This window comes from Lissotriton helveticus, chromosome 9 (genome assembly GCF_964261635.1).
Source record: "Lissotriton helveticus chromosome 9, aLisHel1.1, whole genome shotgun sequence".
In the NCBI taxonomy this organism is placed as follows: Eukaryota; Metazoa; Chordata; class Amphibia; order Caudata; family Salamandridae; genus Lissotriton; species Lissotriton helveticus.
In genome coordinates this window covers 181,435,511-181,459,848 of record NC_136070.1, presented here as the reverse complement: position 1 = coordinate 181,459,848, position 24,338 = coordinate 181,435,511, and the positions used below count along the sequence as shown (strand labels likewise).

Genomic DNA, 24,338 nt, shown 5'->3' with positions numbered 1-24,338 from the left:
AACAGCCTACCGCCCGGATCTCTCTAGATGCAAAATCCAACTTTCCCAAGAGGCATTGGATGGCACCCAGGGTGGCCTTGTCCTTCTCTAGCAATACCTAAATGTCCTGACGCAGAGCCTGCACCTTATCTGCAGGAAGCATGGACTCGCCCTTAACCCCTTCGACGCTCATGACGAGCTGGGCTCGTCATGAGGTAGCCTCCTCGCACGCTCATGACGAGCCCAGCTCGTCACTTAACATGCGATACCGCAAATCTCAGCGTACGGGCGGAATTCCGCCCGCACGCATGCGGTTAATCGTGTCCAGCTCAATGCCTAAAAAAGTGAGAACCTGCGCCGGACCCTCAGTCTTGCCAGGTGTTAACGGGACCCCTAGGTGCCTCACCAGTTCTTGAAAACACTGCAGGCCCCTGCTACAATCCTGTGTACCTGTACCCCCATTGAACAGAAAGTCGTCCAGGTAGTGGGTCACTCCATCAATGTTGAATGTCCCAGTGAGCACCCACTGAAAGAAAGAGCTAAAGGCCTCGAAGAAGGCGCAAGACACGGCGCACCCCATGGGCATGCATCTGTCAAAAAAGAAGTTACCCTAACACTTAAAACCCAGAAGATGCTGGATTTCCGGGTGGACCGGCAGCAGGAGGAATGCTGACTCAATGTCTACCTTTGCCAGCCATGCCCCCCTGCTCGCTCTCCTCACCATGTCCACTGCCACATCTAGGGAGCAGCAGGAAACTGAACACATCCCCTCCTTTAACCAGTGGTTAACTGAGTTGCCTTCAGGGTAGGACAGGTGATGGATCAACGGGAAGGCCCCTGGCCTTTTCTTAGGGACCACATCCAGCGGGCAGATTACAAAATTCTTAAGGGGGGGCTGATTAAAGGGGTCCGCAACCCTGCCCAGGGCAGCTTCCTTCTGAACTTTCTCCATTACAACCTCGGGTAGCTCTCTGGCAGACTTAAGGTTCTGTGCATGCCTGCAAACTAAATGACCCAAATATGGTGTTCTGAAACCTTCCATGAAACCCTCTGCTAGGAGCAGCCTGTCCTTGGGGTTCGGGTAGTCTCAGATCAGGGGGAGAAGGTTGGAAATTATGTTGGGGGAAGGGCCCTTTGCCTTGGGAACCTTAGAGGACACCACCTGGGAGGGTGAGCAAAGGGTGTCTGCGCAGAGTGATGATGGAGGTACCTGAGAGGATGGGACCCGGGGAGAACTGGACTACTTACCTTGCCGTCAGGCAAGTGTTGGGGAACCCTCTTGCTTAGTACTACAAGAGGCGGCCGTATGGGTGGACCCACACTTACTGCAGCTGTGGGCGAACTTGCAAGCTTTGCCCCAGGAGCAGGACCCCGCATTGTACAACATACAGGTGCCGTTGTTGAATCTTTTACCCACTTGCTTCTGACCACCTCCCTGACCTCCTCGAAAGGGCTGCTTGAACTGGACTTTCCTCGCCTGCTTCTGACCCTTGGGTTTGTCTCCCCCCTTTGTGTTCGTACTTGTCCTATCCTTAATTTTATATGTGCCTTTACCCATCTGCTGGACCCAGAGCCGAACCGCCATTTGGTCCCACCCCAGTTCGGGACATATTGCCATCTTTTTCCGGAATTCACAGTCGTAGCTTTACCAGCCCATCCCAACTTTTGTTTCCGCCTCACTGGTTATGGTGCGAGCATACTGGAACAATCCTGGACCCTGCTCTGGGTATGTTTCCATGATCATCGCTGCTAAGATGGCGAAATCTTGCCCCCAGGTTGCAACTGTTTTCTCAGGTCTCGCTTGGAATCGCACCTTCTTATCATCTTCCTTACTCCCCATCTTTCTTGTGTCCACCCCATCTACCCCATGCATCAATAAGGTGAATATATTGATGGACTCATGCCTTCGGATCCCCTCCTTGGCCGCTAAAAGCATTTCCCATGCCAAGGAGCAAAATCCAGACACCAATGGTGCCACCGTGACGAGTGGCACGGGCGCCGCAGCTGCTTTGGCTGGTTCAGCCGAAGGTGTGTAAATGCTAACATCCTGGGGCGCGGCCAGCGGGGTCACCTAAACGGAGCCGTCTGAGCAGCTGTCACCCGCTGCTGCCCCACCCCCAACTCAGGGGGAATGCTACTTGACACTGCGCCACTGTGGATCTGGTCTGCCATTGCCCCCACCCCCGCCATCTGCTGAGACCCTGGATTCCCTGCATTGGCGGCTGCCTCTGGAGCTCTGTGGCTGCTCACGTTGTTGGCTTGATCTGCCCAAACCTGTGTAATGGAAGGTGCCCCAACTCCCCCCACGACAGGTGGAGCAGGCGGGAGGGGTGCAATGGGATTGTCTAGACGTGATTGAAAGCTGATCATCAAACTTAACATAGTGTCCATCTTCTTACCCATCTTCTCCATGCTCCCGTCGCCAACAGCGGAAATGTTTGGTGCACCCACTGGTGCAGCCAGCGCTGGCACTGCTTCTTGCAGGTTGGCCACTACCCTGACCTTTGGGGCTGGGGGGTCTGGAGGAAAGTCCTTATTGGTGGGCCGGCGAGCCCGTTTTGGCCTGCCTGTTCCTACTTCCACTGGTCCTGCCTGAAGGCCAACTGGCAAGTTCGCCACCACCCCAGAATCTTCTTGTTCTCAGGAGTTGAGCATTCCTTTAGCCCAATCGACTCCTTTGGCCTTTACCATCGCCATAAAGTCTGCCTAAACTACATCCTGTGATGTGCCGGGTTGTGACTCCTCCACACAGCTGATTTGGGAAAACAAGAGGGCGGGAGCCTTGGCTATCCATGGCTCCGGACTTGTCAGACCGACAGCCTCCATGCGGGTCCTTAGGGTGATAAAGAATCGTAAATAGCTGCTCCCCACTTTTCATGATTGCGCCACCAAGTGGCTATGTCGCGGGAGCCCCATGCCCCTAAGCCCTGTACCGTGTCCAACCTGCATCTGCCCCAGTACTTACTTTGTCTCTTGATCTCCTGATACCTATCCTGACGAGTGATACCGGTGGGTGGGTGGGTCACGGGTGATTCTAGTATCCTTGTTGGCTGGAGCGTGCGTGGTTGTGAGGCAACTTTGCTTGCCGGCCCAAGTGCCTGTACTAGCTGTATTTCAAAATTGAATATCAGATCAGCTTATACACGTTGTTCCCATCCCTGAGCCGCCAGTCATTGCGCTGCACATAGCCCCCATCTCATTCCCTACTGCGCACCACTGCAACTTAATTCTGCGGAGGCTTGCCCCATCCAAAGGATGTTGCGCCGCGGCCGGCATACAAACCCGGTTGATCGGCCCGAGGTAAGCAGCTCAGCCCGTCCCACCACCTCTGTTGCCCCCCACCGCTCAACCTCATGATTGTCTCACCAGTGCCCGCTAGGCTATGAAGATGAAGTGTCCCAACCGATCCTCGGCGACCCATGTGCGGGACTGCATGGGATCGTCACACGGGCCTGGAATAATTAAGATAGGTTAGCACGGGCAGTGCACCTTAAAAGGGCAATAGACCCGTTTACCAGCGCATCCCCTGGAGGCAATCCTGCCACTATCTTCCCAGGCATGATGCCCCCGCGATGCAAGCTTACCCCCCAGCCTAAATAACTGCCCGTCCGGGGCAAGCAGGCCCCCATTTGCTGGCCTTGCACTTCCCTTCGGCCAGACCCCAGTGCGGCGGGCACTCTTATGAAACTCGTCCTGCCACAAATTTTACATGAACCCTGTCCCTTTGCTGGCCCGACAGTTCAACTTCTGGTCGACCTGCTCCTGAAACACAATGGGACCATTTAATATTACCAACAAACCGCCTTCCATGGTGACACTCAAAAACCAAACCTGTGTCATATTAACATTTGAGCAACACATGTCCCCCACTTACAACAAGTCAGCATGGGGAAAAGCATAACAATGCCATGTTCATAGCGCTAACGACACCGTCCACGCCGATAACCGCTTAATAATCAGCTAATAAACGCCCTTTACTTCGCGGTCCTTCACTGCCGCTGCCCTCATTTGTGGCCGCGTCTGAGAACGAGGGTCGGGAGAGAGGGCTGAGGCTGTCCGTTAAGTGAGCAGCTTCAACCACTCGGCTCTCCCGGAGAGGCACATACCCCCAGCCTCACCATGGCCAGTGCAAGTACTGCTGTATTCGTACCGCACCTAACCAATTGCCCCCCAGGAGCTCGCATAGGTCTACGTGATGGCAGGGGACCCGAGACAGGACCCCCTCGCTCCGGCCCACCTGTGGGACACGCAACCCAGCGATTCATCCGCGGAGTCGGCCCGAGAACACCAGGATTAAGGGGGGATTGTTGGATGGAGGGGCCGACTCAACTCGCTATATTGAGTTCTCCCGACCAGCGACAAATGCCGGCAACGAGTGACCGACCCTACGAGACAATTGAGCCCCAACGCACCCCCTTTTGGCCATGGATTCAACAAAGGCTTAAATGCTCACATGTTGATGAAACTTTTAGTATCTAAGAATCAGCAAAGAAAGGCGCTGAACTGAGAACCCCGCGCGCTCACGCTCGCATCATGACCCCCCCCCAATAATCCCTCACAAGTTATCACATCCCGTGAGCGCCCGCCCAGTAATAACCCTTCATAAGTGGCAACGGTTCATAACCCACTCAATGCTGAGGTATTGCCACTTGGTCAGCCTCCTCCAACTGAGGCATGAAAGAACGCAATGCTCTGTGCGCAGGATGTTCGCTGTGGGCCAAACCCCGTCCTTAGCACTCGACCCCTCGCTGCATCCACACATTTTTCTCGCCGCCAGCTCCCACCTGGCCCGATCCTCGATTGCCAGGGAGCCGGCAGCTGTTAAGGTGCCTAAACGTGGCCAGTGGATGTGGGGCGGGAAGGGGGGTGCGCACACTCACCTCAAACCTTGCAACTGACTGACCTCGCGATCACGATCCCTAAGGCCGCGCCAATGAATCGCGGAGACAATGCAACAGAGGACGCCAGGATGGCGGTGGAAGACCTATATACCTTCCCCCAATCCTTGGCGCGCAGGAATTGACGAACCTAGCGCGCCACAGGTAAGGAGGGGGGGGTGGGCTCCTCCCTGAGTCCCTGCATTAGAGAGGGGGGTGGGTTGGTGTCCAGATGGCACTAGAGGGCCGCCCGTTTGAGTGGCCCCCTGCGTGGGCCACGGGCAGCCGCACATATAAGGAATCTGAAAACATGGCAGCTATGCTGGCATGACCTTTTCTTTGTGTTAGTGCCGCCTAGACTGGTGCTCACTCACGTTGTACCCTTGTTTTGTCTTACTGGCGCTTGTAAGCGGTCTATAACTGTACTAAAGCCAAGCAAATGGCATTCTCACAAATCACTGGAGGTCTGTGCTGTGCTTACTTTGCAGGCGGGCACAGTATTATCTTCTGCCAAATCATTACTACAGATTTTCACCTTGTATGATCAAAGGTGATACATCGTCAGACCCAAGTGCCATTGAGTTTTGGAAGCTAGTGATCGACGTCATACTAGTGTTTTGATTGTCATAAAGCTACTGTCATTATTTCACGTCTGATCTCTGTGTTTGTTTCATTTTACTAACGCATTATAACACTGTGCTTTTTTATAGCGTACCAGAGCATCTCGTAAAAAGCATAACCTGGCAGACGCTGCAAGCAGTAAACTTCTGTCATAATCACAATGTAAGTCACGTGGCACATGACTCCTGTGTGTGGCTAATCAGCACACCATCGAAGCTCCGATAACACTCGCACAAACTGATTTATAATAAGGAGTGGTTAACATACTTGGCTAGCACAAAAGCATTCTTATCAATGGAATAAATAATTAGAATTCTGATTTTCTGTTTCATAATGCTAAACCAACGTTTGCACATTAAAATGTGGTGTTTGAGACAGACTCTTTTACACACAGTTAACATTTTATGAATTGTTTTTCATTGCATCATGCTGTTTTTGCATTTTCTGGGGCTCACAGACATCCTATCAGACCAGCTTTCTTTTGTTCCTTGCAGTTATTTGAACTATGAAACAGCTGAGAAGCTTTTTAAAGTTACAATGGCATTATTGTGGAGGTGATGCAACAGAAATGTGCTTATCTAATTCAGTATGATTGTGGTATGCTACAGTCTTGGTGGCGAGATATCTTTCCAGCAAGAAGATAACTATTCATATTATTTTTTAAACCTATTCTATGAACATGTATTGACCAATTGTTGGGGATAATCATCGCTCTGCCTGGGCTGGCCACCACAATACCAAGGGTGCCGGCAATGTGCCAGGTCACCCTTATGCCAAAGATGGTAACCATTATACCTGACATAAACACCACTGTACCTGAAATGACCATATGCATGTTAAGAATGGCCCTTATAATGCCATGCATGGGCACATTATGCCATAAGTGACACTAATGCAAAGCAGGGCCATCGTATGCCAAGGAAGGGTTTGCCAAGGTATGCTAGGCCCACAACTATGCCAGGGATAACCCCCATTGTACCTAAAACAACCACAGTTATGTCAAGGATGGCCACTGTAATGCCAAGCCTACACAGAATATGCTGGAGGAGGCACCATATTGACAATGCAGGGCAATAATATGCCTAGGATGGCCATCATATTCTAGGGCCGTAATTATATCGGGGATCTCCACCGTTGCCACAGAGTTAACCACCACTGTGTCAGAAATGGCAACGATAATGAGAGGGATAATGTAAAAAGGTCCAGTATATGCTATTGAGCACCATAATGCAAAAGTTGGCCACAATATGCTAAAGATGTCCATAATAGTACATGGTCACCAGTATACCAGGGGTGGCCACCATAATGCCTAGGATAGCCACAGCATGGCAGAGTTGCTATTATGCCAGGGATGCCCCCACGGACAAACTTAATTCCACACACATGGGCAAAGATATGCCCTGTTGTACGCACACAAAATACATATACACTTAGGCCCAGATAGATCAACTTTCACACAACGCAACGTGGCAAGGAACCTATCTATGCTGTGCTGTGTGAAAGGGAGAAGACAGGAATGCACCACATTTAACATTATATGGTGCATTCCTGTCCTCTCTTTGCTATGGTGCACAATGTGCTGCCTTGCACTAACACGAACATTCTTGCTCTGTGGTGCAAGCTCTATGCATTGTAGGCAGGATTGTTTATATGCAGGGAGAGACACTTTCATGATCAAAATAAATTCTCTAAGGCTGTGTCCGCTTTCTATGTGTGCTGCAGAATGCAGCATATGTAGATAGTTACAAATGAGGAAAAATAATCATCTATCTCTGTGTTATGCCTCCCCTGGGAAGGCTTAGCATTGTGACTCATTCCCAGGTCTACAACTCATGGTATATCTGGGAATGCATCAAAATCCATAGGTGGATGTGTGGAAACACCGCTTATCCTCCTTGTAACAACCTCCCTGGTGCAGAGTAATGCTAGGCAACTACTTGCGCTTCCTTGCATGACTCCAGCTGGGCTCGAAAAATAAAAAATAAATGGTACTAGTCCTGCAGGTCTAGTACCTTGAAAAATATCCTCGACCTAACTGCAACCTCCTTGACCTCCGTCTGTGAAAGTAGAGCAACTTTGACAAGATAACAAGATTTAAAGGAATCCTTATTGCTCATTCACTTTGTGAGCAATAAAAATTACTTTAAATCTTGTTATCTTGTCACATTAGCTCAGTTTTTAGAGACAGGACAAAAGTTAGTTTGTCTTTCTACTCACCAGAAAAGGCGAGTAGGACCTAACAACAGCTCGCCCTCATTAAATTTAGCTTGCAAATGCGAGCGTCAAGTGGATTTTTCGAGCCCTGTCCAGATTTACCAAGAACGCACGTGGCCTGTGTTGCTTAGTAAATCTGAGTTTAGTGTTGCGTTGCTCTTGCATTACCTTGCGTGACTCAAGGGCAACTCCATACTATGATAAATCTGGCCCTGAATCTTACACTTGTACAACCATACATTCATAAACACACAAAATACCTCCAGTCTCCTACGCCCATTCATTTACCTCCAAAATTACAGTTTCTGCTGATGGCTTTGCAGGGATTTTTTCACCCACTTAATCACTGCTACATGTCCTCTGGCAGGGTTTGTTGGGGGCTGCCATGCTGCTACCCACGGCAGGTTTCCTGAGAGCTTATCAGACTGAGAGGTGCTTGGTGCAATGCTCTGCTGCTGAACACAGGTGAGGCCTTAGTTCTAGCATCTTGCTAGACAAGCAGGCTGAGGAAGGGGTCTTCTGGGAGCTGCATGGAGAATAAGCAATGCAGAGGGCTGGAATAGGGACAGGCAACAATGAATGCTAATGTCCCACCGAGGATTGTGCGTCCTCTAATCGCTTGAGTGTTTGTGAGAATGTGGTGGAGGAGCAGTGTACTCAAAACATAGAGTTTCTGAGAACTAAGGGATACCCACGGTACCAAAAGGGTAAAGAGATCCTTTGAACCAAGGATGGAGGGCTACATCCTCCCTACGTGACTCCTTCTGACCTAAAATCATTCCCTCTGCAGGATCATCATATGTGCAAAGAAACAATGGGCTCACGTGCCAAACCTAAGCACCACTTTAATAGGAATGAGGAAAGGAAACACATATCTTTTTTTTTTAATTATAACCCTCACCCACGCTTGTAGTGCCATGCTTCATCATCTGGTTCTCCCTGGCTCTTAAAGGCCTGGGTGGGCTCGACCTTACCATATTCAATGTGTGTTTTTTGTTGTGCGTCATGCAATTTTATTGAAAGCATGCACAGGCAGTTCTAATACTTAACATTCTGGGTAGTTCCTGGAAGGGAAAGTATATATGGCATAATGATAAATTTCAGCATGTGATTGCTCAAATTTAACACACCGATCACCTCTCCTTCCGTGCTTTTTTCATACTGTTAAAATGTACGTCTGGGTCTGCATCATATACATACTCATGCACATCAACGTTTGTGGGGGTGATATACGTAGGATTCCACCCTGACAAAAGCCAGGACCGTTCAGGCCAATAGTATAGGGCTAAAACATGTTGGTGTTTTAGGACCATTATATCCTTCCAATCCCTAATATAGTTTTTAATTGTTCCTATCCACCCCACAAATAAAGAGATACCGTAGGAATGAATGAGGATTTTTTATCTTTAAAGTTATGCTGCCTATTTAATTGTCTTCATAAGAGCTCCCTGGAATAAGGTTGAGCCCACGCTGGCCTTTAGGGGCCAGGGTGAACCTGATGGCGAAGCATGCCACTACTAGAGTGGGTGAGGGTTATATAAAAAAAAAAGAAGGGAATTGTTCCTTTCCCTGCTCCTGCTTAGAGTGGGGCTTAGGTTTGGCACATGATCCCATTGTTCCCTTGCATGTACGATGATACTCCAGAGGGGACACTTTTAGGCCAGAAGGAGGAGCACTGTAGTCCGCTGACCTCCCTTTTCTTTAGCTTACCCTGCCACCCATGTTGGTGAGACGTGCAATACATGGCCCCTTTAAAGCAAGAAAACCTAGGTCAGTTACCATTACCATTAATACTGCCCTAAGATCCCCTTCTTAGTTGCCCCTTAGTGCCATTTCTGGTTACTCCGGCTATCTCGATAGTTGGGTAAGTTCACATCTATATCTTAGACATAGTGATAAATTAAATACGGACACAGGTGCACCACTCTGTCGCTTATGCTGAGGGAATGATAAACTCCACATTTTCACAGAACACTGCCACCTTTCTGCCAGATGCTTTCGTCTCCTTCTGAATTTCGCTATGGCTGAGTGGCCCACAGGAATATTCAGTAATGTTTTGTGCGATCGCTTGCATGGCGTAAAGCATTGTGTCGGCTTACTTACCATGTGACGCAGTGCAAAACTCAGCAGTGCTACACAAGCGCAAAGTCCCCCATGTCCCTAGCTTAGTCATGAGATACTTCTGCAGGTTGTGCTAGAAAAAGTTCTCTAAAAGCCCCCACAGGTGTATTATACTCCTCAGTACTGAGTACAAGAATAACGTGGCACACTAATATCATGGGCAAAATATTGAGGGGCACACTATTAAAAGGTAAGTGCACAGAGGGAAGAATAGATTTACTACTCTTAACTCTACATATGGGAACCTTGAAGTTATATATATCGTCAAGGAACATAAATGTGGAGTTAGGTCAAGAAAATCTACACACTTACCTGTCAATATTTTGTCCACATTATTAGTGTCCCGTGATATCTTGGACTAAATATTCAGGGAGCACACCACAAAGGCGTCAGCCTAGACCCTGCTTCTCCAAGTGAAGCATACATGTAGCATAGATGACAGCAAAGATGACGCCTGGCTGGGGTTGGACTAGGTCTTTGAGGTTCCACCAGCATCTCCCAGATTAATGTCTCCTATTTAATGGAGTATAGAGTTGGTAGGTGTGAGAAATATCCAGAAAATAAACATCACCTAGTTAATTTTCAAGGGTCAAGAACAACCCAGTAGAACTAAAGGTTATTGTACTTGACATTATTCAATAATATGTCTCATGATATGCATGCACCCTTTTGCTGGGTTCTTATCTGATGATGTGTTTTTTCTGCAGTGCATACATCGCGATGTTAAACCAGAAAACATCTTAATCACAAAGCACTCTGTTATTAAGTTGTGTGACTTCGGCTTTGCCAGAATACTCAGTAAGTTCAATTTCTTTCATCTATAAAAACAAAATAAATAATGATAATTTTAGTTGCAGCCCTACTCATTTATGTATGTGTGTGATGTGTCCCTCATCTTCATAACATTGTCTGTATTTCAGACCCATCTGTTAAGCATTTGGTTATCAATACTAGACCTTGTGGAAACTTTAAATGGCAGCCAAAACATCCAATGAACTCCACCTGGTGTATTGATTGACTGCCTAGTAATTTAGTTGAGGAATAAAGAAACATTTACTGTTTTAATAATGTATATTTGTGTAAGCTGTAACACACCAAGCCAGATCAATTAGGTCAGTAGAAATAAACATGTTGATATGGGCAGTGAGATATACTATGCATTCTTATCTCACTCTGTGTTTTGTGCGGGGACAAATAGAACTAAAAATGGAGAGAACGGACTGTATGAAAGAAACACATTAGTTATAGATTACTTACCTTCGAATTACCCCCATGCGTCAGACTGGATCCGGAAAGATTTTTCGTCTACAGTACCTCTGCGTGTCGGAAGGTGGCGTTGGTTGGCTCCGCGTCCGTCATCGGCGTCGTGGATGACGTCGCGGCAGCTACTTAGCCGCCTCCCGCGCGTGCTGGAGTCCGTTCTTTCTTTTTCCACACCAGCCAGCGCAAATTCAGGAAGAGCGGTACCTCCGTTATTTTTTGACTAACTTTTTCTCGACTTCTTTTTTCAAGTCTTCGACTCCGAAGATGCACCAGGGATGCCCGGTTTCAAGGACTGCATTTCCTGTCATCGCATGATGTCAGTGACGGATCCGCACTGCGTGTCTTTTTTGCCTAGAGCGCGACTACGACCCCTAGTCGTGCTCCGACTGCCGGTCAATGGTGCCGAAGGCTGTGAGGGAGCGGTCCCGAAAGCTGCTGGAGCACCGGCTCTGCGCTGTTCGAGGGAGGTCGAGGGACTGGTCGCGGAGCCACCACCATTCCGGTTCGAAGTCTTGGCACTCGGGTCAGGTAAGTCGAAGCATAAGAAGAAGTCGAAGAGCATCGTCGATCTTCGACTTCTCCTCGTCGGTCAGCCGATCCGACGAGGCAAGCGGGTGGTGCCCCTCCTGCGGCTCGGAGCTCGGAGCCCGAAGAGTCAACACCGAGTTTTCCTCCCTTTCGGTGACACGGAGCGCCTCCCATCCAGCTTCGTATGTTCTATGAGGCAATGTTCTTTGAGCGGACCGACCCCGCCGGCGCACCTTCGGGCCCCGTAGAATCGGTTTGGAGGTCTATGTCTTCACCGCCGGTGGCTCTGCCCCCGGCACCACAGGCCCCACTTGGATCCAGCCCTGGATCCGGATCAACGCCGGTTGACCATGTTACAACTCCAACGGCACCACTACCGCGCTCGATGCTGGTAGGCCCCCCCAGCCGGCGACGACCCTGGCCTCCATCTCGACGTAGACATGGAGCCGGACCGGCGGCGTCCGATGCCGGGTGGGGTTTTTGTGCCCCCGTTCACTCCTGGTGTCCTTTTTTAACCACAATGGAACCCAGAGGATGAGGAGGAGGACTGGGAGGGGTCAGGTGACCTTCTAACTAACCAGTTGGACAGTGAACAGGACTGGAGAGAGGAATTGGGGGATGCCAGTGGTTTGGACACCTCCCCTGACCTTGACATGTTGTCTCCTCCTACCGTGGCTACGAAGGATGGAGCGTCATACGTGGTGTTGCGTAGGGCGGCCGAGGCGCTCAACCTTGAGCTTTCTACGGTGGCAGTCAGGACTAACCTCCTGACTGAGGTGCTTCAACCAGCTGTGGGCTCTCTGGAGACCCTTCTGCCATTTAATAAGGCCCTCATCGACTTCCTTTTGGGCACGTGGTCCAGTCCCAAAACGGGGGATCCCATGGACAGGATGATTGCTTTACGCCACCGCCCGGCTCCAGGCGACCCCACTTTCCTCTCCCAACATCCCACCCCGGAGAGCTTGGTAATCCAAGCCTCCACTTCAAAGAGCGCCTTCCCTACCGCTCCACCGGTAAGGGAATCCAAGAAGCTGGACCACCTTGGTAAGAAAATGTTCTCTTCCGCCAGCTTAGGACTGCGGTCCGTAAACACTGCATGTCTCTTGGGCTGGCATTTCCACTCGCTGTGGGATACAGTGGCGCAAGTGCTGCCTCAGTGTCCGTAGGAGGCCCGGGCAGTGCTCTCCCAGGCTGTTGCTGCTGGAAGAGATGCAGCGAAGTTTACGATATGTTGTGGGCTGGACACCGCCGACGCTCTGGGCAGGACCATTTCAACATCGGTAGTGCTTCGCCTCTATGCCTGGATGAGGTTGACTGGTTTTTCAGGGGATGTCCAAAACACCTTGATGGACATGCCCTTTGATGACCGTCGTCTTTTTCACAAAAGTGATGGCGGTGGTCGCAGCTCATCTGCACAGATTAGGAGTTTCAGTCTTCCCCTATCTCGACGACTGACTGTTGAAGGCGGGCTCACCCCAGGCAGTCGGGTCTATCCTTCCGAACAGCGAGTCCGGGATATTCAGGCTATGATTCCGATCTTTCAGCCTCTATCCCGGGTTTCGGTCAGAATTACTCTGAGGCTGCTGGGCCTCATGGCCTCCTGCATCCTGCTGGTCGATCATGCCAGGTGGCATATGCGGGCTCTGCAGTGGGACCTGAAGTTCCAGTGGGCGCAGCATCAGGGGAATCTGTCCGATTGCATCCAGATCTTAGAGGGCACTGCACAACAACTGCAGTGGTGGCTCACGAACCAGGATTGGGTCAATGGCAGATCCCTCTCCATTCCCCAACCACACCACACTGTGGTAACGGACGCATCCCTTCTGGGATGGGGCGGCCACATGGGAGGGGCAGAGATCAGAGGACTCTGGTCTCCGGCGGAGTCTGGGCTTCACATCTAACTTCTGGAGCTCCAGGCGATTTGTCTTGCACTGAAGGCATTTCTTCCCTATGTCCGGAGAAAAGTAATACAGGTGTTCACTGACAACACCACTGCCATGTGATACTGCAACAAACAGGGCGGGGTGGGGTCGTGGACCCTCTGTCAAGAGGCCCTTCGCCTCTGGACATGGCTGGAACAACAGGGCATTTCCCTGGTGGTTCAACACCTGGCAGGTTCTCTGAACGCCAGGACGGACAAACTCATCCGCAGGTGCATGATGGATCATGAATGGAGTTTTCACTCAGAGGTAGTGCAAGGTCTCTTTTGACAGTGGGGAGAGCCTTGGTTAGATCTATTCGCCACTGAAGAGAACACGCAATGTCAGCAATTCTGCACGTTGGGATTTCCAAGGCAGCACTCGATGGGCGACGCTTTTCGTCGCGAGTGGAGTTGCGGTCTGTTGTACGCCTTTCCGACTATACCACTTCTGCCTAGAGTGCTGAAGAAGATCAGGCGCGACCGGGTCCAAATCATTCTTGTGCTCCGAATTGGGCACGAAGGGTCTGGTATCCCGAGCTGCACAACATGGCCATCGATCCTCTGATCAGACTGCCTCTTTGGGAGGATCTTCTGTCGCAGCAGCAGGGGATAGTCCTCCACCCAAACCTGTCCAGTCTCCACCTCCTTGCGTGGAGATTGAGCAGCGGCAGTTGACGTCTTTCAACCTGCCTCCTGAAGTCTGTGTCGTAATCTTGGCAGCCCGGCGTCCCTCCACTAAGATGGTATATGCCTGCCAGTGAAACAAATTTATGGCATGGTGCACAGCAAAGGCGGCACTATCAAGAGCTATCTTTCAGCCTTTTCTGCCTATCTTCGGCTGCCAGATCAGCCTTCTCTTTTCAAGTACTCGGTAGTTAACTGTTTCTTAAAAGGCTTAAAGCATCTCTTTCCTCTAATCCCCTTCGTTATGCCTCAGTGGGACTTGAATCTTGTTCTCACCTATTTAATGTGCGCTCCCTTTGAGCCGCTTCATAACTGTCCTTTACGTCTTTTGACTCTTAAGACTGCTTCACTGGTAGCCATCACTTCTGCTAGAAGGGTGAGTGAGCTCCAGACCTTTTTTTCCAAACCTCCTTTCCTGTCTGTTCATCCGGACAAGGTGGTTCTCAGGAGCAGACCATCCTTCCTTCCTAAGATGGTCACTGCCTTCCACATGGGGCAGACCATTACTTTGCCCACTTTTTTCCGACTCCGCATCCTTCGAAGGAGGAAGAGAGGCTCCACCATCTGGGCCCAAAACGTGCGCTCTCCTTCTTTCTGGATCGCACATAACAGTTCCGGGTGGATGATCAATTTGTTTTTGGCTACGTGGGCACAAAGAAAGGTTAGCCAGAAACAGGTCCCAGGATGCTTGTTTCCCGTCCAGGGAAGACATGGCTTGGCAGTGCAGGCTGGACTGTTCCCATGAGGCACAGGGTCAGACTGATTTCCATATGGCCATGATTGAAGTGGTGTGGCGGAGTGAGCTCAAGAATGATGATGGATTAAACCCAGATCAGTTGACTGGGGGTGAGTGCTTGCAATGTTCATTACTCCGTCCATCATTCCCTTTGGTTTTGCTTTGTTTGCCCTAAGTTGGCAGGGTATGCCCAGATGTGGGTCCCTTGCTCACTTTGCCACTGGATTCAAGCTAGCCTGGCTGATAACAGCTGATTAGCCAGAAACCGGTCCCAGGATGCTTGTTTCTGGTCCAGGGAAGACATGGCTTGGCAGTTCGGGCTGGACTGTTCCCATGAGGCACAAGGTCAGACTGATTTGCATATGGCCATGTCTGAACCGGGTGGCGGAGTGAGCTAAAGAATGATGATGGATTAAACCCAGATCAGTTGACTGGGGTGAGTGCTTGCAATGTTCAACACTCCGTCCATCATCCCCTTTGGTTTTGCTCCGTACACAAACACACCATTTCACGATGAGTCGTGTTGTATATTAAGGCATGTTACTCTCTGGCTAAAATGGAGCCTCCAGTGGGGCTGCGCACCCATTCCACCAGGGCGACGGCAGCTACTACTGCCTTGGGAAGAGGAGTTCCTCTAAATTACATCTGTCATGTGGCAACATGGGCATCGCTGCACACTTTCACCAAACACTACTTCCTGGACAGCCAAGTCCGGAGAGATGGCTTCTTTGGCCATTCTGTTCTCCAGGACTTTCTTGTGTGATCTTGGTTCCCAGACCCACCACCAGGGTTGGTATTGCTGGAGTATCTATTCTAAGGTAAGGAATCTATAACTAACATGTTTCTTTCAGATGAACAAGTTACTTACCTTTGGAAACAATATATCTGTAAGAAACATTAGTTAGTTATAGATTCCTTACCGCCCCATCCATTCTCCCCGTTCTGCGAACTGATTTCTAGGATAAGGACATCCTTTCAGGGCCCTTGTTTTGTGCACCAGTGATCAGTGTCTTACATGGCTCTGTGTTTCTGGCCCGTAAAGTGGTGTACAGAACTGATGTCCGCGCGCGAGGGCGGCATCTAGGTAGCTGCCGTGACATCATCCCGGCGACCACGACACCGACGACGGACGCGGAGCCGACCGACACCACCTTCCGACTTGCAGAGGTACTGCTGATGAAAAACCTTTCCGGTTCCAGTCTGACGCCTGGGGGTAATTCTAAGGCAAGGAATCTATAACGAATGTTTCTTACAGATATATCGTTACTGAAGGTAAGTAACTTGTTTGTTTTGCACAGTGCAGGATGGTACAGACTTTCTTACTGTATCCGCCTGAAAGAGAAAATGTGAGTAGGATGCACCAGCTCCCCACTAGCTAACCTTCTCATTGGTTATGCATCTTTACTAAGCCCTGTGGTAGGATGAAGTGTTATCTGAGGAATATGTCACTGTGAGAAGTCAGGCTGTTCATGATCTTGGAAAGTCTGCGACTGCTGAATCTGAAGCCAGAACTGTTTGAGGCACTAATACACAGAGGAGATGATTACGAGTATGCCAGTTTTTGGTGAAGGTATTCTGGAGGGCCGTATTCCCCACTGTAATTATGATTTATCTTCTTAAAATGAGGAACAACAAGGACCCTGAGATAACTGGTTCTTTTCTGTTTAGTTTTCCTGATTCTTGGTAGAAGACCAATGGCGTTTTCCTTCTGCTCTGAGCAGCCAGAAAGTGGCACCTGGACAGGAGGTTATGGCAGCATGAGCTTGTCCGTGGGGAGCATCAACTGTTTACCCCCATGCTGCTGCAGGCACCTGGTAGTGGTTAGGCTGTGCTTCTCCCCACAGTTTCTGCCTCTGCATCTTGTATCAGTGTCCGGTATTTCAATCCTAGAATTATCGGCTCCAGAACTTGCTGACCTGATAGTCAATCAATCAATCAATCAATCATAGTATTTATATAGCGCACTACTCACCCGGAGGGTCTCAAGGTGCTGGGGGGGGTCCGCTACTGCTCGAACAGCCAGGTCTTGAGCTGCTTCCTGAAGGCGAGGTGGTCCTGGGTCAGGTGGAGGTGGGTCGGAAGGGAGTTCCAAGTCTTGGCAGTCAGGTGGGAGAAGGACCTTCCTCCTGTGGTGGCTCTTCGGATGCGGGGGACGGTGGCGAGGGCGTGGCTGGTCGATCGAAGCTGGCGTTTGGGAGCGTAGAAGTTGAGGCGGCTGTTGAGGTATCCTGGTCCTTGGTTGTGTAGGGCTTTGTGTGCGTGGGTGAGGAGCCGGAAGGTGATTCTCTTGTTGACCGGGAGCCAGTGCAGGTCTCTCAGGTGTCCGGAGATGTGGCTCCGGCGGGGGATGTCCAGGATGAGTCGTGCTGAGGTGTTCTGGATCCGCTGGAGTCTTTTCTGGAGTTTGGCGGTGGTTCCAGCGTAGAGGGAGTTGCCGTAGTCCAGACGGCTGGTGACGAGGGCCTGGGTGACCGTCTTCCTGGTCTCGGTGGGGATCCATCGGAAGATCTTTCGTAGCATGCGCAGGATGTTGAAGCATGACGAGGAGACGGCGTTGACTTGTCTGGTCATGGAGAGGGAGGAGTCCAGGATGAAGCCCAGGTTGCGTGCGTGGTCTGTTGGTTTGGGTGCGCTGCCCAGGGCGGGGGGCCACCAGGAGTCATCCCAGGCGGAGGGTGAGGATCCCAGGATGAGGACTTCCGTCTTGTCGGAGTTCAGTTTCAGGCGGCTTTCCGACATCCATTTGGCTACGTCTGTCATCCCTTCGTGCAGGTTGGCTCTGGCGGTGGCGGGGTCGTTAGTGAGGGAGAGGATCAGCTGGGTGTCGTCGGCGTAGGAGATGATGTTCAGGTTGTGTTGGCGTGCGATGGCTGCGAGGGGGCTCATGTAGACGTTGAAGAGTGTTGGGCTGAGCGAGGAGCCTTGAGGGACGCCGCAGATGACTTCGGTGGCTTCCGATCTGAACGGGGGGAGGCGGACTCTCTGTGTCCTTCCGGCGAGGAAGGAGGTGATCCACTCCACTGCCTTCGCCTGGATTCTGACGTTACTGAGGCGCTGTACTAGGGTACGGTGGCAGACAGTGTCGAAGGCCGCGGAGAGGTCCAGGAGGATGAGGGCCACTGTTTCTCCATTGTCGAGCAGGGCTCGGATGTCATCGGTGGCTGCGATCAGGGCGGTCTCGGTGCTGTGGTTGGACCGGAAGCCAGACTGCGAGAGGTCGAGGGATCCGTTCATCTCGAGGAAGGCGGCCAGTTGCTTGTTGACGGTCTTCTCGATGGCTTTGGCTGGAAACGGGAGCAGCGAGATGGGGCGGTAGTTTTTGAGGTCGGTTGGGTCTGCTGATGGTTTCTTGAGTAGAGCGCTGAGTTCGGCGTGCTTCCAGCTCTCCGGGAAGGTGGCGGTGTCGAAGGAGGTGTTGATGATGTCCCGCAGGTGGGGTGCGATGACAGCGTCGGCCTTGTTGTAGACGTGGTGAGGGCAGGGGTCTGTCGGAGATCCGGAGTGGATGGAGTTCATCGTGCGGATGGTGTCTTCGGTGCTGATCGGGGTCCAGGCGCGGAGGGTGGTGGTGGGGGGCGGTGGTTCGGTCGTGGCGTGCGTCGGTTGAGTGCTGAAGCTGTTGTGTATATCTGCGATCTTGTTGTGGAAGTAGGAGGCGAGGGAGTTGCAGAGGTCTTGCGAAGGGGTGATGTCGTTGTTTCCGGCGTTGGGGTTGGAGAGCTCTTTCACGATGTTGAAGAGTTCCTTGCTGTTGTGTGCGTTGTTGTCCAGTCGTTCCTTGAAAGCGGTTTTCTTGGTGGCGTGGATCAGCTGGTGGTGTTTTCGGGTGGCGAGCTTGAGAGCAGTCCTGTTGTCCGGTGTTGGGTCTCTGCGCCAAGTTTTCTCGAGTGCCCTGCAGTTCTTCTTGGAGCTCTTGAGGTCGTCGTTAAACCATGGGGCTTTCTTGCTGCCGGGTCTGCTCGGCGGGGTCTTTAGCGGGGCGAGGTCGTCTGCGCAGTCGCTGATCCATTTCGTGAGGTTGGTGGCTGCTTGGCTGGGGTTCGTTGTGCTGGTGGGAGGGTTCTTGTTCAGGGAAGTAGCGAGCTGGTCTGCAGTGATCTTGTTCCAGCTTCTGCGGGGAGCCTGTTGCTGGTGATGGTGGAGCGTGGTCCTTCTGAAGCTGAAGTGGACGCAGCTGTGGTCTGTCCAGTGGAGCCCCGTGGCGTGGATGAAGGCGATGTCCTTGCTGGAGGAGAAAATCGGGTCGAGAGTGTGTCCGGCGTAGTGGGTGGGGGTGGTCACCAGTTGCTTGAGTCCGAGGTTGGCGAGGTTGTCCAGCAGGGTGGTGGTGTTGCGGTCGTTGTTGTTCTCCAGGTGGAAGTTGAGGTCCCCGAGGAGGATGTAGTTGGCGGAGGGGAGGGCGTGTGGGCTGATGAAGTCGGCGATGTCCTCGCTGAATTGTGTGCGTGGTCCCGGGGGTCTGTAGATGAGGGTGCCTCTGAGGGTGGTCTTGGGGTTGACGTGGATCTGGAAGTGCAGGTGTTCGGCGGGTGCGAGGGTATCGTCGGTGTCGGTCGTGATGCAGGTGGTATTCCTGTGGATGATGGCGATGCCTCCTCCTGTCTGGTTGACGCGGTCCCTCCGGATGATCTTGTATCCGTCTGGAATGGCGATGGCGATGTCGGGCGCTGAGGAGGCGTTTATCCAGGTTTCCGTGAGGAAGGCGACGTCTGGGGCTGTGGTGTCGAGCAGGTTCCAGAGCTCGACGGCGTGTCTGTGGACGGAGCGGGTGTTGAGCAGGATGCACTTCAGGTGGGTGCTGCTGGAGGACGGCTTGGTGGGTGCTGGTGTGGCGTGGGTCCGGTTGCAGGTGAACTTGCAGGTGTGGCAGCTGAAGGGTCCGTGGGTGCGTCTCGGTGTGGCTCGGTAGCAGCCCGGGGTTCGGGCGGTGTTGAGTGCGTTGAGTTCGGGGGCGTCGTAGGTCCGTCGGGTCGGCTTCCGTCGGTGGGGGCCAGGGGTCCTGGCACTGGGCGCGGTCCAGGCGCGGACGGGCGCAGACGGGCTTACCTTTGGCGCACCTTCGGCGCTCAATCGGTGCTCCCGCTGCGCGCGTCCGCTGCGCGGTCGCTCTGGGGGCGTCATAAGAAGGGAGCCGGTAGGGAGGGTCTGCGGGGAGGCGGGAGCGGGCTGACCAATCGGCTGGCGGGGGGCGGGGCCGCAGGCTGGCAGCGGCGGGAAAATGGATGTCGGGCTTGGCAGGCGGCCCTGCGGCGGCTGGGGCAGCGGCAGTATCAGCAGGTAGACAGTGGCTTGGTGGGCGGCCCTGCGGCGGCTGGGGCAGCGGCAGTATCAGCAGGTAGGCAGTGGCTTGGTGGGCGGCCCTGCGGCGGCTGGGGCAGCGGCAGTATCAGCAGGTAGGCAGTGGCTTGGTGGGCGGCCCTGCGGCGGCTGGGGCAGCGGCAGTATCAGCAGGTAGGCAGTGGCTTGGTGGGCGGCCCTGCGGCGGCTGGGGCAGCGGCAGTATCAGCAGGTAGGCAGTGGCTTGGTGGGCGGCCCTGCGGCGGCTGGGGCAGCGGCAGTATCAGCAGGTAGGCAGCGGGCAGCAGGTAGGCAGTGGGGGCGACCAGGCCGAAGGCGCAGTCCCTAGCCTGGAGTCACTCAGAAGTGCGAGTGGTGAAATTCCACTTAAAGTTATTCCACCCTTCCTAATTAGGGGCAGAGCCTTGTGCACAATCTAGGATCACCGTTGAGTCAAGAGAGTAGAGAATGTAAAGAAACTGTACCTGACCGACAATCAGAAAACATGAAAATGTCTCCTTAATGAAAACTTTAGTAGAAAATGTTTTTATCCGTTTTGCTGAAATTTACAGAGCTCCAAGTAACACCAAGAACCACAAAAAATGATATCCTCTTTTCACTTAATGATCTGGCTGACATTTGTGTGTCAGGCATGAGCACTAGGCTACATAAATGCACCTCAACGTGAGCGAGGCTCAAAAAGTCTTTATTGCTTATACAATGATGCTTCTGCAAAAGCTTTAATTGCAGTCTTGGAAACAATGGGCAAAATGTCTCTATTGCCATTTATCAGGCCCGTGTTTTGAGTGATTTATACTAATCTGAGCACAAGCAGGCAAATATGACTAGCTATGAATTTGAAACGTCATTTTACTTGTGTGCATGGCCGTAGAATTTTTGAAGATGCATAAGCCAAACTGTTATAAATATTTACATTTTAATTTGATAATCTGTATAAATTGTTATTTGGCAAAATGGAAGCCGTCCTAAGCAACCATGACAATACATTGGGCACCTAAAATGAGAATGATAAACAAACATATTATGGATCTGTTGAAAGGTACAAAACAGAGTCATCCAGGAATGCAATTTGAAACGCCATGAATATTTACTACAAACTTGGAAAAATCGTAAAAGAGGACACTCGGTCATGCAAATGAGCTTATTTTGGAAAAACAAAAAATGCAGTATATGAAAGATTATTTCAGTACTATGATTTCGAAGTTCACAAAAGAAATTGAACAATGGAAAGTATGAAAAGTACGAGCAATAGATACGATTATCGGAATGACATAGTATATAAGTGGGCCAAAGTCTAGCTTGGATGCAGAAACAGTGTGTCAATCACCTCATGACCAATATCTGGTATGCATAGAAATCAGTTCTCGAGAGTTCGTTTTTTAGGTCTCGCTGAGCCAGTGCATGCGCTGCTCTCCGAGACATTTAGTATCGGGGTTTTCGAAGTGCTGTCACAGGCTTTTGGTGGCCTAGCCCTTGCGTTCACACGTGCAGCCCCCATCTACCTCCCATCCAGCACGATCACTTTCACTTTTTCGTGATTTATACTAATCTGAGCACAAGCAGGCAAATATGACTAGCTATGAATTTGAAACGTCATTTTACTTGTGTGCATGGCCGTAGAATTTTTGAAGATGCATAAGCCAAACTGTTATAAATATTTACATTTTAATTTGATAATCTGTATAAATTGTTATTTGGCAAAATGGAAGCCGTCCTAAGCAACCATGACAATACATTGGGCACCTAAAATGAGAATGATAAACAAACATAGTATGGATCTGTTGAAAGGTACAAAACAGAGTCATCCAGGAATGCAATTTGAAACGCCATGAATATTTACTACAAACTTGGAAAAATCGTAAAAGAGGACACTCGGTCATGCAAATGAGCTTATTTTGGAAAAACAAAAAATGCAGTATATGAAAGATTATTTCAGTACTATGATTTCGAAGTTCACAAAAGAAATTGAACAATGGAAAGTATGAAAAGTACGAGCAATAGATACGATTATCGGAATGACATAGTATATAAGTGGGCCAAAGTCTAGCTTGGATGCAGAAACAGTGTGTCAATCACCTCATGACCAATATCTGGTATGCATAGAAATCAGTTCTCGAGAGTTCGTTTTTTAGGTCTCGCTGAGCCAGTGCATGCGCTGCTCTCCGAGACATTTAGTATCGGGGTTTTCGAAGTGCTGTCACAGGCTTTTGGTGGCCTAGCCCTTGCGTTCACACGTGCAGCCCCCATCTACCTCCCATCCAGCACGATCACTTTCACTTTTTCGTGCTGCTGTGCGAGCGCATCACTAGCGTGTTTTTTTTTTTACATTACGAAAAGCGCCGCGCGGCCAATGCTTGTTCCATTAGTTGCTTTCTCTTTAAGCAGCCATGGGCAGCCCGGGCACCCACTCATGCACATGCTATGCCCTGATGAGCACAGCTCACTGTGCTTTATCAGCAAAACATATAGCACTCATGTATGCCGCTTCGGTTATGGCAGCCGCTTCTTGTTGTATTTCCAGCATGCCTTGCACGCTTTCACTTTAATAACGGCTGCCCCCATATAGCACTTGCGGGACACTGGCTCCGGCAATGGCGGCCGCTTCTTGTTAGGTATCTCTCTAATTCCTTATATAACTCCACGTCTAGAGATCCCAGCCCGCTCTGATCTGGGTCACTGCGCCTCCTGCAGTAATGTCTCCAACCGTTCCTGTGCGCGTGTGTGGAAATCTGAGCAGCGCGCTGGCAGGCAACCCAGGGCGCATGCGTTACTTCAATATAGCGCCACGCCGTTAACCACCGTCACCAATGTGCCCAAGCAGTGCAAATGCACGGCACAGCCATTAAAGGGGCCCTTACTGCTGGATTTGTAAAGCCGAAAAATAAACAGATGCACATATTAGTCAAGCCTGCAATCCAAGAGTATGATGTCTATACTCACTCGTTTTTCACTTTGCAAAACTCCCTAACGCGCTGTGCGCCATCTCCCTTCATCTATCTTCTTTGTCCCACCTCTGTGCCTTAAATATTTTTTCTTATGCCACTATCTCCCCCATAGATCTCTGTGACAGGACTCTTGCATCTTTGTTACTTCTCCATTTACGAGGAAGCCCCCCCACCCCTTTTGAGTCATCGTTAACTCGTGCAGTCCTTAATGCCTTGGCCCCAAGCTCCTTTCTCCTCTGCCACGTTGCTCCCTTCGCACATGACCACGCTCTTGCGGATGTAGTTTGTGTTTAGGATTGATGCTGGTGTGCACTCGAGTGTATGTTTGTAAACAAACAGAAATCGAACGCTGCTGAATGATCGGCATGCGCCAGCCCCTGCCCAAGGTCTGAAAGGCCAGTTGTAGAACCAGATTGTCGGCTTCTTCAAGCAACCTTATTTCTCTTATTGTTGTTTTATTTTACGCACCAACCCCCAATCTATTATTAACGGTTAAACACTTATGCAGTCCCAAAGGCGAGACCTATTGGCTATGCCAGTGCTTGTTTTTTTTTAAACTGACTTTTATATAGCTTGAAACACAAGCACCAGTTGCGTTACATGAGGACACATTTATTTAGACAATCTTTTTTTATGAACCAGGAATAGGGAACAAAGAAGGAGGGTGCAACGGAAGAAGCAGTACTTCAAGGAATTCTCAGTAGATTCTAATTATTTATCAAGCTCTAATGCAGACATTTTACATCCCAATTTACAGAGATGGTTCAGTAGGTATGACCTACTCATTCTTTACTACTTACTGCTGAATTTCCAGAAATAGGTGACACCTGTTAATGAAGATCTTAGTTCATTGAGCTCTTGGTGATTAACTGTCAGGGAGCACTAGCCTTGTATTCTGGATCTAACAGGAGTGATGCACTTTTCCATGTCTCAGTACATCACTAATGACTACATACACGAGAACATGAGGGTGAGTAATAGACATGGGGAAGAGGAATGAGATAAAAGAGAAAACTGAGACACCGGAAACCACCAATCAGACCCATCAATTTTGCTAGCTATTGGAGTCTGCAGGTTGAAGTGGCGATCTAAAGGTAATAGGAGATATCTTAGTGACCTTCATAAAGTCCTGCATCTAACGGCAACAGTGA

At 50.6% G+C, this 24,338-nt stretch overlaps 1 protein-coding gene across 4 annotated transcripts in view; it reads left to right on the top strand.

The window, feature by feature from the left end:
• The window catches only part of CDKL1 (cyclin dependent kinase like 1), a 333,969-nt gene that overhangs the window by 272,144 nt on the left and 37,487 nt on the right, over positions 1–24,338 (top strand). For all 4 annotated transcript variants that reach the window (XM_078659717.1, XM_078659718.1, XM_078659720.1 and 1 more), the window contains 2 exons: positions 5,567–5,639; positions 10,520–10,610. In XM_078659717.1, coding sequence (XP_078515843.1) covers positions 5,567–5,639; positions 10,520–10,610 — 164 coding nt within the window. The remainder of the gene's footprint in view (positions 1–5,566; positions 5,640–10,519; positions 10,611–24,338) is intronic.